The sequence below is a fragment of the Elaeis guineensis genome, chromosome 13, assembly GCF_000442705.2.
Source record: "Elaeis guineensis isolate ETL-2024a chromosome 13, EG11, whole genome shotgun sequence".
NCBI lineage: Eukaryota > Viridiplantae > Streptophyta > Magnoliopsida > Arecales > Arecaceae > Elaeis > Elaeis guineensis.
Genome location: NC_026005.2, coordinates 77,817,911 through 77,836,452, shown reverse-complemented (window position 1 = coordinate 77,836,452; position 18,542 = coordinate 77,817,911). Strand labels below are relative to the sequence as shown.

Genomic DNA, 18,542 nt, shown 5'->3' with positions numbered 1-18,542 from the left:
ACTCTCCCGACAGTGATCAGATTGTGGTGATCTGCTACCCGCACAAAGGTATTGTGTTCAGAACACATTACAGTAAAGTATTTACTGTTCAAATTCGAATTTTAAATTTAAATGCATGCATGCTATATATCATATTTAGATCCTAGTATAGGATAAATTTTTATTAATTAATTAGATTAATTAATAATTTTTACTGTAAAATAGTGATTTTGAAAAAGTTTTAAAATTATCATTTTATCCCTGCACTGAATTTTTTCACAAATGGTATCAGAGCAGATTCTTAGATATGATATATATATTTGCATGTGTAGATTAAGTTATAATCTAAAAGTTTAAAATTTAAATTTTAAAATTTAAAATTTAAAATTTGAATTTTGAAAGTTGTTCGAAATTCAAAATTCAAAAAAAATTAAAATTCAAAATTTGAATTTTGAATTTTGAAATTTAAAATTCAAAATTCAAAATTCAAAAATTTTGAAATTCAAAATTTGAAATTTGGTTGAAATTTTAAATTTGAAATTCAAAATTTAAAATTCAAAATTTGAAATTCAAAATTTGAAATTCAAATTTGAAATTCAAAATTTTGAAATTTAAAATTTAAAATTTGTTTGAAATTTGAAATTCAAAATTTAAAATTTAAAATTTAAAATTTAAAATTTAAATTTTGAAATTGATATATTTAGATATACTTGATCCAAATAGCAAGTAATCAAATTAGGTTGGTTGCCATGGCCTTCCGGTCATAGGAGAAAAGTAGGGTTTAAAGACCCTCTCTTCCCATTCGGTGGGGTCTCCTATGGCGGTAGGGGTACCGATGCAATTATATCCCATACAGATAAAGTAGCGAAAGGAATATTCATGATTTATTTTGATTGAGTTATTTTTTGTTATGTAATTAGCAATAGGATTGCTATTTATGAAATGTGCTGATCTATTTGTGTAATGAGTCAACATATTTGGTGAACAGAAAATAAAATCTTTCAAATTTAAAAATTATTTTCGAAATGCTAAACCCTGACCTATCAGTCCAAATACTTAATTAAAAGAATTAAGTGTTGTCTAGTAGATCTAGAAATGTGAATTAAGATCTAAGACAATTGCATAAACTTGTGGGTCAATGGGTTAGATGGATTAGGTCCATAATTGGGTTAGACCTAAGGTTAACTTAAAAAAATGGATAAAATTAGAGTAATTGATCAAATCTAATCAAAAGTTGAATTAGATTATGTCAAAGATACTCTAGACTCAACTTCAATAGTTGTAGTTGAATGGGTCCATGTCTTTAACTAGACCAAGATGGACTTAATTCATGGCTACGCAGTGAAACCCTATTTACTAAGTTGATCAAATTAAAACTAATGAATCGGTTGGTGTCTAAGGTAAGTTTGGCAGTTTGACCAGTGATTTTTAAACGGGAGCTACTCGCAGTGATTCGATCTCTGACGAATTAATGGCTTATCCCCACCACTGATCTCACTTACCTGACCAACCTGGTGAATTAGGTTTTGATTAGATCACTTGGTGATTAGGGCTCACCCATATCATTAGGTAAATCAGTTTGCCTGATTTAGGTGCTCCTAATGCTGGCTTAATTAAATCTTTTTTAATCTGACTCGGTGAAGTCAGTGGGAAGATTGAAATTGGTTGGTAATTTATCTTCTCATCTATTCTTTAATAAAATTTTCAAAAATTATTAGGCCCTAAAAATGATTAAGTTATATTGATAACTAAGTCATAGCCTCCCATTAAGTGACTGATAATGAGTCCATTAGTTTAATAATCATTGGAGGCCCTAAGGCCTGGTGCTTATTGACTAATGGAATTATCATTCATAGTATGATAATTTGGTTTGAGTCTTTCTGATGGTGGTTAGGTTGGCCGATCAAAGTCGGGCTTGATCATTTATTGATCCGATTCATCAAATCAAATCATATTAATGGTTGGACCTAACCAGATCATTTCAGTGGAGGCCAAAGCCTACTGATTAGGTTCTGGGGCAAAATCAATTACTAGAAGTTGTTTAGAGAAACAACTGGTTATGAACCTACCCATAGATGCACATGGGTTGACCAACCAAAGTTGGGCTCGTGTGTGGTCTGTGTGGATTCTAGTACCCACTAAGGAATTAAAGTAATTCTTCGAATTGGAGGTTGAGGCTACCAATTCGTAAAAATACTGGGAGAAACTTTAGACTAAAGTCCAAGTCTTTAGTATTAATAATTTATGTACTAATATAGGTCTGATTTTTCTTTATGCAGCTATGGCCACTACCTTGTCGCTCCGGTCATTATTAGATAATGACAAGCTCATGGGACCTAATTTCGATAGCTGGTATCGAAAATTAAAAATCATCCTTGAGCATGAGCAGATCCTTTATGTAGTAACGGATCCGGCACCTGAGAAGCCAGCCCTGAACGCTAGAGGGACGGTCCGAAACACTTACCAGAAGTGGCTCAACGACCGCACCAACGTCCGGTGCATAATGCTGGCGGCAATGAATGATGAGTTTAGTTGCAGGTTCGAGAACGCCCAGCCATAGGAGATGCTTCAAATGTTGAACGACTCTTTTAGCATGCTTGACGATGTTGAAAGGCACAAAACTAGTTGTGCCATTTCCAATGCTCGGATGAGGGATGGAGCCTCAGTCACTGATCATGTACTGTACATGATCGAAATGATTAAGCGCCTAAGTAAATTGGGCTTACCCCTGCACGAGTAGCTCGGTAAGGATGCGATCCTTAATTCTCTGCCCAAGTCCTACCTTCTCTTCTTTACTCATTTTCGAATGACAAAGCCTGCAGTAAACTACCACGGCTTGTTGGGGTTGCTGCAGAACTTTGAGAAGGATCACCAGCTCCACAAAGAGTCAGTGAATGTTGTGGGAGGGTCTTCTTCTGGTCGTCGACCCTTTAAGAAAGGGAAGAAGAACAAGAAGAAGAAGAATAAGAAGGTGCAGCCGCATGCTGGGATGTCTGCACAGGGTCAGATCAAGAAGCGCAAGCCCGACCAGAGCCAGGCGGAGTGCTTCTTTTGCAAGAAGCAGAGGCACTGGAAGAGGAACTATCCTCTATACATTGCCTCACTGGACCCGAACAGGCCGAAGAAGAAGCAAGGTACTTATATGATAACACCTTGCAACTTTTTCATTTGTAATACTACTGCCTGGGTATTGGATACCAGAAGTCTTTATCATATTTGCAATTCGATGCAAGGTCTGCAGGTCAGTAGGAGATTTGATGAAGGCGAGAGATTCCTAAACATTGGAGATGGAAGTAAAGTTCCAGTTCTAGCATTAGGAATCATGAACTTTGTAATCAATTCTCAAAAAATAATTCTGAGTGAATGTCACTATTGTCCAAGCTTTTTATTAAATATTATTTCTGTAGGCTTTTTGGCCATGAACGGTTATCAATTTTTAATAAAAAAAATATTTGCAATATCATTTTGAATGGTGTTACAATGTTTGTTGGACAACTTAATAATGAAATTTACTTTCTATCACAACCTGTTAATCTGGTTCAAACCTTCGATAAACGCCCTAGAATAGATAATGTGTCAGAAGTCTACCTTTGGGACTGCAGGCTAGGTCATATCAATAAGAATAGGATAAATAGGTTGGCTCAAGAAGGAATTTTTGAAGTAGGTGATTGTGAATCACTTCCAACTCGTGAGTCCTGTCTTCTTGGTAAAATGACCAAGTCACCTTTTACTGGAAAAGATGAGCGAGCCAGTGAACTCTTGGGTCTGGTACATTCTGATGTATGTGGACCCATGAGCTCAAGTGCAAGAGATGGATATTTCTACTTCATAACCTTTACAGATGACCTATCGAGGTATGGGTATGTCTATTTAATGAAGCATAAGTCGGAGTCGTTTGAAATGTTCAAACTATTCCGAAATGAGGTAGAAAAATAAACTGGAAAGTATATTAAAACTCTTCGATCTGATCGAGGAGATGAATACCTTTCCAATGAGTTTTTGACATATTTTGGAGAGAATGAAATTCTCTCTCAATAGACTCTTCCTGAAACACCACAGCATAATGGTGTATCTGAAAGGAGGAATCGAACCTTGTTGGACATGGTTCGATCCATGATGGGGTTTGTTGGTCTGCCGATCTCCTTTTGGGGATATGCGCTCGAATCGGCTTGTTACCTTCTAAACAGAGTTTCGAGTAAGTCTGTAACCAAAACGCCATATGAGATATGGATAGGACGTAAGCCAGTACTCTCGCACCTTAGGGTTTGGGAGTGTCTGGCTTATGTTAAACATTTAATTACAGACAAACTAGGACCTAGGTCTGACAAGTATAATTTTATATGATATTCAAAAGAGACCAAAGGATATTATTTCTACCTGGCTAATGAGCAAAATGTGTTTGTCAGACTTAAGGCAATCTTTTTGGAAAAAGAGTTCCTTAATGAAGGGATTGTTGCCTCTAAGGTCGAACTTGATGAAGTTCGACAGGTGAAAAAACTGACACAAGTTGCTGAACCGGAACCGGATTTGATTAGATCAGATCCGGAGCCCATTGTTCAAGCACCATTAAGGCGATCTGGTAGAATACCATGTCAACCAGACAAATACTATGGTTTCTTGGTCCGGGACGACGATCCTATCAAACTTGATGAAAACGATGAGGATCCAATCACCTACATGGATGCAATGCTGAGACCCGACTCTGAAAAATGGCTAGAGGTCATGAAATCTGAAATGAAGTCTATGAAGATCAACGATGTGTGGACATTGGTTGACCCACCCGAAGGAGTAAAATCCATAGGGTGTAAGTGGGTCTTCAAGAGGAAGAGGGGCGCAAACGGAAAGGTAGAAACCTATAAAGTCTGTCTGGTTGCCAAGGGATATCGTCAACGTTATGGTATAGACTATGACGAGATATTTTCTCCTGTGGCAATGCTCAAATCCATTCGGATTATGCTTGCGATAGCTGCCCATCTGGACTATGAAATCTGACAGATGGATGTGAAGACAGCTTTCCTAAATGGAGAGCTGGATGAAGAGGTGTATATGATACAACCTGATGGATTCATATCCACTGATGAGTCTAAGGTGTGCAGACTACAGAGGTCCATTTATGGACTTAAGCAGGCATCCCAGAGTTGGAACATACATTTTGATAGGACGATCAAGACGTATGGCTTCGTTAAGAACGGAGAAGAGCCCTGCATTTATAAGTGGGCTAATGGTCCAGTAGTGGTATTTCTTATATTGTATGTGGATGATATTTTTTTAATCAGGAATAATGTCCCTGCATTACAGGAAATAAAGATTTGACTGTCGTCACAGTTCTCCATGAAAGATTTGGGAGAAGCTTCCTACATCCTAGGGATGAGGATCTATAGGGATAGATCTAAAAGGTTGCTTGATTTATCCTAGTCTACGTACATAGATACTATGCTGAAGAGGTTCAGCATGGAGAATTTCAAGAAAGGCTATCTACCGATAGGCCATGAAATTTCTCTCTCGAAGAGGGATTGTCCGACAACACCTCAAGAGAGAGAGCGTATGGGTAGGATTTCATATGCTTTGGCAGTGGGATCTATCATGTACGTCATGATATGTACACGACCAGATGTGGCATACTCAATAAGGGTAGTGAGTAGATACCAATCTGATCCAGGAGAGAATCACTGGAAGGTTGTTAAAACCATCCTGAAGTATTTAAGAAATACTAAGGACCAGTGGCTTGTTTATGGTGAATCGGACTTGAGACTTATAGGATTTACAGACTCTAGTTTCCAGTCTGATCACGATGACAGCAAAAGTGTGTCAGAATTTATTTTTACCCTTAATGGTGGGGCTATCCGCTGGAAGAGTTCCAAGCAACACACAGTAGCTGATTCTGTTTGCGAGGCGAAGTATGTCGCTGCATATTCTGCGCCGCTACCATCTCATCCGAAAAATTGTAGATCGAGGTGACGTCGACCTTCTGAAGATCGACGAAAAGGAGAACCTGGCCGACCCATTCACTAAAGCCATTGCGGTGAAGGAGTTCGACAACTACAAGTCGAAGATGGGTATTAGATACTGCACCGATTGACTTTAGGCCAAGTGGAAGATTGTTGGGAATAGTGTCCCAAAGCCAATCGTCAGCCTGTTGACGGTTGTGCTCATTTTTGTATATGTACATGAATTATGAATTAATAAAAATTATTTTGATATTTTTCATCATAAAATATTTCATCTTCTAATGAACTCCTATGTTGTGGTGAAGTCCTTAGGACTATTTAGACTCGACAAAGGAGGATTTGTCGTTTAGTCCTTAAATCTGTTCGCGACTAAATGATACGTTGTTACCAAGGACGATAACGTTTATCAAGCATAGGTCGTTGTGTGCCATATAGATTGGTTGTCCTCTTAACCAATGAGTGTGGAGACACTGGTATGGCATACAGGTGAGATGTAAGGGTATATTTGCACTGAACGTGACCGACTCCGGAGCTATTTTTGCTGTCAAGATTTGCTCCGATAGAATATGGGTATAAATGTCCCTCCGACCTGAGACTGCCACGGTGACTTGCAAGCAACTCATTGCACTTAGGCACTGGACTATCTGAATTTCTAATTCAGTGACGGAAGGCTGCTGGGTGTAGTCAAGTACTTGACTTATCGGTGCGTGTATCAAGATGGGATTGACCACTCCAGTTCAGGAGTTATGTACAGTCATGTTTCAATTTAGCAAAACTTTAGTCAGGGTAGTCTTTGTGAGGAGTCACAGGACTGTTTGAGTTGAGCACGATTCGGATGATCTAATCAGGGTTGACAGTTTAACCCGGAGTCATCCTAAACACAGAGGTCAAAAGGATGAATTATACAGTAACCATATTCACGTAGGTTCTGAGTGTTGCAATTGCGACTATTCGACCTATCCGATCGTCGGATACCATTGCTAGATGGTCACTTCGATTAGTACAGGAATTGGTTCCTATGTTACCGGCTTAGGTTCGAACCTGCGGGGTCACACACATTAGAGGTTCCTATCTGATCTGATGGCTGATGAAGAGTCATAATACTCGTAGACTATGACTCCTACATGTCTGGGACTCTGTGATCGAGAATCAGGATTCTTTGATCATGAGTCCCACATATTTTGGGTACCGGGGTCAAGAGTCCCACTGATTTGGGACTCTTCGATCAGGGTTACATATCGATGAATTCTGATGTCTGATTATCCATCGGATTTGGACTCAATATTTATGAGAGGTTTAATTAGTGATTTGATCACTAATTAACTCAATTTGATTGAGTAATTATTTTTGGATCAAGTCCAATTGAATTGGATTCAGTTGGGTTTGACCCGATTAGGTTAAGAGTTGACCTAATCGTCGAGATGGTTTGGTCCCTGATTTGATCAGGGGTTGGGCTTAATCAATTTCTGATTTGATTAAGATTTTATTGAGCCTAATTAAGCCTAATTAAGTTAGATTTAAATTAGTCTAATTGGGCCTAACTTATTTGGTTCAATTAGGTTGGTTTAAATAATGAAACCACCTTGACCCATTCTCCCTGCGCCACCTCACTTCCACTGCGCCCATTTGAATTCACGAGAAGGAAGTTCTCATGAATTTTTTTTCACACAAAGCCCTCCTCACGCCCTACTTTAATGTGCCAAATGAGTGGATAAGGATGATTGATTGGCCATTCAAATTCAAAATAAAGTTTGAATTTAAATGAGCAACCAATCTTAGCGCCTTGACCTTATCCTCTTTTAGCACCCTATTTATTACACGAGAAAATATTTCTCATGAAATCACTCACGCACAAATTAAGCCATGCCCTCCTCTTCTCATGTCCTTAGTGGATAGGGATAAATTGGTTTCTATTTGAATTCAAAATTTGATTTGAATTCAAATGTGCAATTACTCATCTTTATCCTCTCATGTGGATAAGACGTTTGACATTATTTTAAAAGGAGGAGAAGAGTGGAGCGTGTGTAAGAAAAATTTTGGAGAGAAAATCTGGGCGTGAGGAATCCTTGTGTCAAGGTAAAGGTCTATATCCTTCTGAGAGAAAAAGAAAGAAAAGAAAGAAAAAGTGTGCGTAGGATTTCAGTGAGTTCTTTAGGGTTTCAGCCTGGAGTTCGGGAAGTGAGAAGGTGAGCTACGAGTGTCGTGAGCCCATCAAATTTCAGGAAGATCTTCAACATGCTCTCAAGCATGTCTACTGATGATCCAGAGTATCCAAAGAATCGACAGACATCGATCGAAGAAGTTCGATCAGCATCGACCGTCGAAAGGGCTCTACAACGAGCTAGCACTCGTGAGGAGTCGATCAGACCGAAAACTTCGTGTGGACGATCCACAGAGGTCAGACACACTGTGTGGCTGCATCGTGATGATCAGACTCTCCCAACGGTGATCAGATTACGGTGATCTACTATCCGCACAAAGGTATTGTGTTTTGAACACATTACAGTAAAGTGTTTACTGTTCAAATTCGAATTTCAAATTTAAATGCATGCATGCTATATATCATATTTAAATCCTAGTGTAGGATAAATTTTTATTAATTAATTAGATTAATTAATAATTTTTACTATAAAATAGTGATTTTGAAAAAATTTTAAAATTATCATTTTATCCCTGCACTGAATTTTTTCACACTAAGGATCGATTCGTTGAGGATAAATCAGGAGAGAGGTTGGGTGATCTGGAAGTCGACGTCGTTCGAAGACTTCTGACCATCCGTCTGGATCTGGATAAGCCGACAGTCAATTTCTTCGAACTTACGTTCGTAGTCGTCCAACCGTCGGTGTTGAGAAACTCCAAGGGTCAAACCTCTTGATGAATTTGAAAGTGAGGTGGATGGTGTCTACAGCCGCTTCTCCTTCCTCGTCCGCTCCAGCTGGGAAGAAAAAAGATGTCGAGACCGATGGGTGTCGTGCCGTGGCCGCCTTGCTCCTTCTCGGTGGGAGTGCTGAGACGGCTGCTCTTGAGGAGGAGACAGAAGTTGACGCAGACGTCGGCGGCTGCTTCTGGACGGTATAGGGTGCGCCGTCGGTTGTTCCGCCAGTGATTGCGGCAACTGAGTCGGTTGTTGTTGGAGATTTTTGACCGCGTCCGTCAGAACGGTCTTTTGCCACACGATCGCCGCGATCTGTGCCTCCGTGGTCACCACTGGATGTGGAGAGCTGGGTTCCACCATGGAGGGCAAAGGAGGGGCCTCTTCCCGGTGGGAAGAGTGCCTTGCCGATCCGATAGCTCTCGATCGCTGAGCTCTGATTTTCGTCATGTCGAAAGATTTTTCAAGCTTTGTGGAGCTCGTTGTCTTACCTCTGCGACAGCCCCTACCTGGCGCGCCAAATCTATTGCGGTCAATCCCCCCGTCGTCCGATCGCCGGTGTCGCATACCTGCAAAAAGAGTCCTCACTGACCGGAGATGCCTCCGACAGGGACCCTCCGACGGTCAAGTCAGAGAGGAGACTAGGCAACAGTGGAAAAGTAGGGGCTCAGCGAGAGAGAGAGAGCTCAAGAGCTTAGAGGCGCTTCAGAGAGCTTGAGGAATCTTGCTCAAAACTTACCAAAGCTGTTGCCTTATCCCGTTTTATAGTAGAATATGGTGTGGTCCCGCCATTAATGGTACAGACAACTGGGGAGTTGCCAAATCGTCGGAGGCTATCAAATCACCGTGAGTTGTCAAGTCACTGGGAATAATCCACATCCTTGACAGGACAATATCCCAGGGCAGCCATACCGCATGTCTTTGACAGGACAACTGCCCATAGTGGTTGTATGGCGTTTAGACGGGCTAGCCGACCATATGTCGGTATTCGACTGTCGGGACGTCGGATGATAATTCGAGAATACCGTCGGCTGATCTGGTGCCTTGTGGAAGTCGGACGTCAGCTGCCACCCCCGACAGTGAGTCGGTGATACGAGTTTGGTCGTCTGATCGGTCGGGAACAGTATAGGTCTGTTCGACCGATATACCTTCAGTCGGATATTATCGGTAGCTATTGTCGACAGCCATCGTCGGAGTCGTCCATCGATGTCGTCCGTCGGTCCGATCAGTCGGATCGGTCCGACGGTGAGTCGACGTACAAGATTCAGCCGGTATATCCCAACACAGATCTAGGCCGCATCCGCAACAATATAAAATCGAGGCCGCGGATCGGCTTTCTTGGCATTCTTATGCACTCAATGTATCTCCGCATGCCGGCTTTCTTGACGTTCCGATGCTCTATGAGAAGTTGAAAGAGAAATCAATAGACCAAAAACAAAATGCAGATGAGGATGAATCCGCAGCAATATAAAATCAAGGCCGTGGTGGCATCCGATGGCTTGTTTTGAAAGGAAGCTTCCCTTGTAATTGGGGTAAGGGCTCTTTTATTATATATATATATTTTTTAATTTAATTATATAAAAAAACTTAAATGATGTGGGGATTTTAAATTTATTTAAATTAAGATCTGACGATGGATTCTAATTGTCCCATAATATCACGTGGTCTATTTGTGTGGCAGAAGATGATGATATCATGCCATAGTTCTCCCGTAGCAGCCAGATAAAATTTATGGCTAGAATCTAAAATTGCATGAATTTAAAAATTGATTTGTTTGATTATACTGAATTAAAATTCAGAATAAAGTCGAAAAAACTCCCAACTAGTTGGGCTTTTTTTCCTTTTATGGTTAATCTTTTATTTTTTCACATTGGATGCAAGTAGGTGCCCTCGCCCCTCGGTTTCGATCTCCTCGCCTTTATCTAGGTGCGCTGTCGCTGCTGCTGCTTCGGACCTCCGAGCCCGACAAGATCTCCGGCCTCTCTCCTCCTCTCTCACGAGGTTAGTCCCTCCCTCATCGCATCTGCCACCGATCCCATTTCCGAAGGCTCAACCAAAAACCCTTGGTTTTTTGATCCTCTTTCCCTTTCTCCTATCAATCAACAGCCCACCCACTTACCTATCATCTGCCCCTTGATTACCCACCTTTCCTCTCAGATCGATGGATTTCTTCTCCTCCGGCCGACGATTCACTCTCATTGTGTGTCCAAATTCTTTGTTGTATGCTACTTATGAATGCCGTTATTCCTTTTTATGTTTTTTTATCCTTGTTTCCGTTTGATTCGGTATAGCTTCGTTCTCTATTTATCTATGCGAACAAATCCACGACCTATATGCAAGCAGAAAGACCAGGTTTAGGTACTCGAGCTGCATGTAAATCCATCCGCATAGATAGTTGAAATAAGATAGATCGACAAAACTACTAGGGATATTATTTGATCTTATTCCTTGCCTTTTTGGGAAAAAAATGATCAGGTGTGTGTGTGTGTGTGTGTCTATATATATATATAAATTTAATTTGATGCCCATATTATCAATCTTCATTCAAAAACTATATACTCTAATTAAATTTTTCTCATAGATGTTTAAATCATGCTAATTTGTGTTTGTATGTGTGTGCGATACTAACTTTGCTGGATTTTGGGAAGGCGGCCAAGGGAGAAAGTCTCCTTGAGTGGGGATGTTTCTATGATTCTTTGTATGATAAAAAGTTCTATATGCTTCAAATATCCAAATTGATAATGATTGGTTGCGCATAGCAAAACCAAGGCTTATCTAAATTCTATATGTTATCATCTTTTTAAAATTTACTCTGTATCTAAAATCTCTAGTGGTAGCCATGTGCATTTGCACACAAATTATGGCTAATCCTTTCTAGACGAGAGTAGTTGACAAAGGTGAGACGTGACAGACATGCATAAAGAATTTCTAGTCTTTCTTCATATGCACTTAGATATTCAATCTTTTCCTTTCATCTACAAAATATATAATTTATTATGGGGATTTGTATTTGCGTTTTTCAGTGAGTTGATTGTCAGAATCTAAAATGTCTCCATCACATCATGACAACAGTATGCCGATTTTGTAGTTTTTGGTTATATTTTGTCTCTCTTGTTTCTCTTCTTGCTGAGGTTATGAGTTTTACTTGTTTGGCCATGTTATAATAGACGCTATTGGATTTAGGGAGAAGTCAATGTTTTGCTGTATTAACACAGTTGATAGCTTGATTTACAATAAATGGAGAAAGTCTATAAAAGGTTTTAATGAACTTGTACTTGGTCCACCCAAGCAGCTGAATATATTTCTTTTTATAATGAATTCTGCACAAATAAGGTTTTACTAGAGTATACTCAACATTGCCAATTCAGTCGTTTTGAGTTCACCATAAGCTGAGGTATCTTCCATGTATCATCAATGTTGGTGCCAATTTATTTAATATCAAGGAGCAATTACTTGATGATACTTACATAGCCTACATTGTCCATCTATTTGTATTTTTTTTTTTTACCTTTAAAAGTTGGGAAGTAGCATGCTTGAATCTCAAGCCCACCGATCCAAACGTTGGCTGGAACTGAGATATTTTTTCTGGTAACAAATATTGCCGGATATTGGACATATTACCTTAATGTATTAGGATGTATTGTGACCTATGTCCAAACATTAAACTTGTCATATTTCTTTACCTTTCTTCTAAATGATCAAATTATCTTCATGAACAATATATCAAGTTGGTTTAGCTTCCATTTTTATATTTATCCTGAGTTGTGCTTCTAAAGGATCAAATTATCTTCATGAACAATTATTTAAGTTGGTGTAGCTTCTGTTTTTTATACCCACTGGTATAGCCTTATTTTTGCATATGTGGTTATTTTGGTGTTCAAATAGAACCAGGATGCTTATATCCTCTCCTCCCTCTTGATTTTATGCAGGGAAAAAGATTCTCCAGCTTTGCTTATTCTGCATGTAATTTAGTCTTGTTTTGGCACAACCATCAGATTAAGGGGCATGGCCAGATTTATGCACACTTAATTTGGCATTATTAACTTGGGGGATTCTCACTTAATCAGAACAGTGAGTGTTAGACTTGTCACCTGAATTTTGGCTGTTCAAGATGAATGGTTCTTCTTCCAATGAAGGAAAATCATTGAACGGAAACCCGAAGCAGATTGAGGTTTTTGAGCTTCTGAATTCAAAAAATGGACCAAAACACTGCACTTTAACTCCATGGAGGGTATTCAGGGGTGTTCTATGTTTGGTGATATTGCTTTCAACTGCGTTTATGATGTTAATATATTGGGCCCCTGTGGTTTGTCTCTTATTGCGTCTTTTTAGTGTACATTACAGCAGGAAGGCAACATCCATCCTATTTGGAACATGGCTATCTTTGTGGCCTTTTTTGTTCGAGAAAATTAATAAGACAAAGGTGGTTTTTTCTGGTGAAAATGTTCCTGAAAAGGAGCGAGTATTGCTCTTTGCTAACCACAGAACAGAAGTTGATTGGATGTATTTGTGGGATCTTGCATTGAGAAAGGGTCGCTTGGGATATATCAAGTATATACTTAAGAGCAGTCTGATGAAATTGCCTATATTTAGCTGGGGATTTCACATTTTAGAGTTCATTCCAGTAGAGAGAAAGTGGGAAGTTGATGAAGCAATCATGCGGAAAAAGCTTTCAGCTTTCAAAGATCCCCAAGATCCACTCTGGCTTGCGGTTTTTCCAGAGGGCACAGACTATACGTAATATCTCCTTTCCATTGCTTCTATCATCCATTGGTTGCAGAAATGCTAAAAAAAAAAAAAATATTACTCCTCTGGATGAATAAACTGATTGTCCTTCTAGGTATCTTATACATTTTCTGAAAGACATTAACTATGAGAAATATTAAATTATAAGAGCAAACAAGGTTTTCCTCCATTTATTTGCAACCAACGATTTTAATTGCTCAGTCAACATCTTAACTAATAAATAACAATATCTGTGTGAAACCAGCTAATAGGTTCTATTTATACAACCTCTAATTGTTTTCCTATCGCAGTGAACAGAAGTGCATTAAAAGCCAGCAATTCGCAGCTGAGAATGGCTTACCAATCCTCAGAAATGTGCTTCTTCCCAAAACAAAGGGATTCAATTCTTGTTTGGAATCTCTCAGGAACTCCTTAGATGCAGGTAGGTTGTTTCTTTCCATTCCTTTTTTTCTCTTTCATGCAGAATGTGCTGTCTTTGTCTTGGCCCATTTCAGCATTTGAATTGGCAGTGTCATTCTTGTGCCCTAAATTTTAAATATATGCACATTTATGCATGTACAAGTTGTCCTATTGTACGGCCATAAGCATCATCATGGCCTGTTCCTGCCTTCATTGAATAGAACCTGTATAATTTAATTGGTTTTGCATCATGTCAACCTTGTTTCTTCAACTCCTTGGCTTTTGCTTGCAAATGCATGCACACACACTTGCACACAAGTTTGATGACCAAATAGCCTTCTGATATTCTACCCAAAAAAGCCTTCATGCATGCCTTCATCACACTCAGTTTAACTCTATTTATTTTTCTTGAGCAAGGTTGTTGCTAAATTATCTACATACTTCATATACTTAGGTCTTGTTTGGCTAAACTTTTAGAGTGCCAGAGAGCACTTTTTAGCCCTCAGAAATCATTTTGGGATGATATAGTGATGTTTGATAAAAAATGAAAAAGCTGTTTTAGCTTTGTCAGAAAGCTGAAAAAATCTATTTGGGGAAAGCTCTATTTTGAAACTTTCTTCAAAAGTACTTTCTGGTTAATGTCGGAAAGCTGTTTTGATTTAAATAAATTTTTTTATGACAAAAATATCTACTAACAAATCTAATAATTATATCATATTATATTATTATACTATAAATATAATATCATACAATAACAAATTAATATTATAATATATTATAAATATATAATATAATTTATTGTAGTATTAATATATAATTTGATATAACAATATTTACTAATAATATAATATTATTATAATATAATAATACAGTATAATCTGTTATATTATAATTTATTATTAGATTAGATTTATAATCCATTATATTATATTACATTATATATTACATCATAATTATAATAATATTATATTATTGTATATATTATATTATATTACATTATATGATAATAATATTATACAATAAAATAATATTTTAAAATGTAATAATATTTATGTTATAAACATATAATAGAATCTATTATAATATTATTATATTATAATAATACAATATGACAATAATATTTCAATAATAATATAATATAATTATATTATAACCTATTATCGCATTAGATTATAACTAATATATTATATTACATTATAAATTATATTATAATTATATTATATTATTCTCTACTGTACAATACTATGGAATATCTTTTATTATCATTTTATCATATCAAAAATATTTTTTTATTTTAGTTATCAAATATATATTAAGGTTCCAAAGCACTTTCTAAATGTGGTTACCAAACAGCAAATAGCTTTTTGTAAAAATTCTACTTTTAAAAGCTCTACTTCTCAAAAGTTCTACTTCCAAAAACTTTAAAAGCTCTACTGCCAATAGCAATCCCAAACAAAACCTTAGTTTTGGCTCAACCAGGAGCAATCCCAAAAGCTCTACTTCAAACTTCAAGCATTCACCCTCATTTATCTTCCATTAATTGACACCATATTTGTAAAATATAAACCTTATGGTCCTTTTCAGAATATCAATAGTCAGTTCTAAAGCATTCGCCCTCAACTATAAAGGCTTGCTATTGTTAATAACTGCATTGATAATCCTTTTGAGTTGCTCCATGGCTTGCTTTTTCTTTATTTGTATTATAAAATTCAAATTTCTGTCTTAAGCTTCATGTGTCAAACTCTAAATTCCACAAGAACCATCCTATCTTGCTCCCTTCCTAAATCTGTTACCGAGTCTCTTTATTTTTCTCTTTAAAACTAGTCATTGATGGTCTTGTCTGGTAGAGCAGAAACCATGTATTTTTAGCATTTGAACTCCTAAACCTGCGAAATGGATTACCTTGCCTGCACCTTTCCATTCTAGTTCACTTGCACCTTCAAATCTGATGTAGATAAAGAGTTACAAGTTTGCAATATGTTGCATGAATCGAAGTTCTAACTAATGGCGCCATTACGTAGAACCCTGTAGGTGGATTTTCTTTCATCCATGGTTAGGCTTCTTGATGAAGAGTACTGTGTACATTTTCCTCTGTCCTTTTCTGTACAAGGTACATGTTCCTATGTGTTTAGTATCAAAATGCGCATAATAATATGTAGTCAAATTCTAAGTGAGCAAGAGCATCTCATATTCTGCTTATTGCAGGTTGTTGCAATTATTTTGCAGATATGATATGATTGACAATTAGTCTTGTTTAGGTTGATTGATTGTTGAAGAACTTTTTGTCAGGGGTGACTGGCTTGGTATCTTTGAAATTTACTTATGATTGTAACTCATATGCTGACCTTGGTATCCTTGTCTTTGGACATAAGGAATGCAAAACTTTGGATCAACCAAATTGCCCCTCCCTCCTTCCTCTTTTCATTAAATTGATGAATAACTTGTTGTCCACCTACACTTACATTCATAAGTTCTTGGGGTTGTGGTTGGCTTATATTTTATAGTACAATCTCAGTAAATGACTATGCACTGGACTTGTAGCTGAATCATAAATTTCTGTAGGTTTTCAAGCATTTAATAGGTATGAACATAATCCATGCTTATCCATTATGTCATTGTCTGCCTATTCCCCCATTAAATCCATGCAATCTCTTACTACGCTTAGGAAGATCTTAAATCTATCAAGTATATCAATCCTATTATGACAGTAAGAGTGCAGAATGTGCTTCCTCGAACTCTCACTATTCAAAGTTTCCCTGGCTTTAATTATATTTGTAGTCAGACTATGCTTGGATAAATTATCATGTAAACTGTTAGTAAGGGTTAAAATGTTGTTGACGTTGTAACTTAATACATTGCCTAACAGTTTATGTTGCTTTTGGAGCAATTCTTGCTTGAGAGAATCACTAAAAATACCCGAGAAGAGGTATCACTCCTTTAAAATAACTAATGTTACTTGAGAATGGCTTGTGATATGCAAGGTTTTGCTCGGAGCCAACATGGTGCTAAATGTTTTGCATTATGTGAAGCTTACAGTCAATTCTTCATATCTGATTGCTTAGTGAGAAAGTTCATCACATCCTTGAGTTGTCATACTTTTAAGAATTTTCATTGCCGAAGCAACCCTTTGTTGCTTGACGTTGGCCCCAGTACTTGCTTTTTGGAGATGTTCTATTCTTTGTATTTAAACATTTTTTATTTTTCCTTGTGGTCAGTGATGAAACTTAACTGTTTCATTATCAACAATGCAAAACCACATCTTTCATCTTTGGACTGTTCTTGATCCCCTCCCTCTCTTTGGTCCACACATGATGACATCTGTATTTGTTGATCCTATGCAGTTTACGATATCACCATCGGTTATAAACACCGTTGTCCACTTTTTATTGACAATGTGTTTGGTGTGGATCCTTCCGAAGTCCATATGCATGTCCAACGCATCCTGCCTCGTGAAATCCCAACATCTGAAAATGAGGTAACTGCATGGTTGATGGAGAGGTTCAGGCTCAAGGACCAACTCCTCTCTGATTTTCTCACTCTAGGGTATTTTCCTCATCAAGGAACCGAAGGAGATCTATCGACACCAACATGCCTGGTGAAATGTTTTGTGGTAGTTACTTTGACTATCGTATTCATATACCTTACACTCTTCTCATCTGTTCTGTTCAAAATTTATGTATCATTAAGCTTTACTTATCTTTCATTTATAACCTACTTTGGTATACAACCGCAACCAGTATTAGGTTATGTGAAGGGCTTATTCTGTGGCAAGAAAGCATGCTAGATCAGATCATGTAACTTTATCTGATTATTTGTGTTTCAACCAGAAAATGTTATTTCGGTGCTACTAGGTTGGTGAAGTAATTTCTTTGTATTACTGGTGTCATTATGTTGCAGCACCAAATTTGTTGACTTTATCAATGCAGAGTAACCTTTTTTAAAAATTTTGTTAGCTAAGAGATGCATCTGGAATTCTAAACACAAATGCCTGAGAACCTTGTTCTTGTGGTTAAAATTATTTTTGTCTGCATTTTTTTAGACAGAAATACATTTGAGGTTTTCCTTGAGGTATTGCCTGGTGGGTTGCCGCGCACGAGGGAATGTTCAATATGCCTGTGCACGGCTCCTGTTAGATGGACAAGCCTTGATTAGCCACATGGGTAGGAAATTTATGTTCTTTTTGTAGATTAATTTCAATTTCTTCGTAAACTAGATGTTGAACAAGAAAATCACATCTTAACTCTTCTAAGCAAGTTGTACGTTCCATGCCAGCTTAAACATGCTTGACGATAGTTATTACCGTGAGTGAAATGCATCACATCCAGAAGCTAACACAAGATAACGTCCAATTCGTTCTAGATTAAGTTGACACAGGAAAATAATACATACCATAACATGATAATTTTCGGTGTAAGCTAGACTGAACATCATATTGATCTGATATATTCCACAAAAAGTCAGAAAACCTGTAGTTTACAGTTTCAGCCACAAAATTTGTGCAAATCTTCTCTCAGCAAACCTTTTTGTCATTGTCTGGTTTAGAATCAGAAATATGTAGGTGTCTGAGCGACACTAGCTGGAATCCTCCAAAAAGAAAA

The 18,542-nt window shown here is 37.6% G+C and overlaps 1 protein-coding gene across 1 annotated transcript; it reads left to right on the top strand.

Moving 5' to 3' along the window:
• Positions 1–10,662: 10,662 nt before the first annotated feature.
• Positions 10,663–17,794, top strand: LOC105055834 (probable 1-acyl-sn-glycerol-3-phosphate acyltransferase 5). The gene is made up of 4 exons (XM_010937830.4): positions 10,663–10,800; positions 12,729–13,536; positions 13,836–13,966; positions 17,286–17,794. Exons 2-4 carry the CDS (start codon positions 12,911–12,913, stop codon positions 17,726–17,728), a joined length of 1,200 nt encoding a protein of 399 aa, XP_010936132.1. The 5' UTR covers positions 10,663–10,800; positions 12,729–12,910; the 3' UTR covers positions 17,729–17,794.
• Positions 17,795–18,542: the final 748 nt, after the last annotated feature.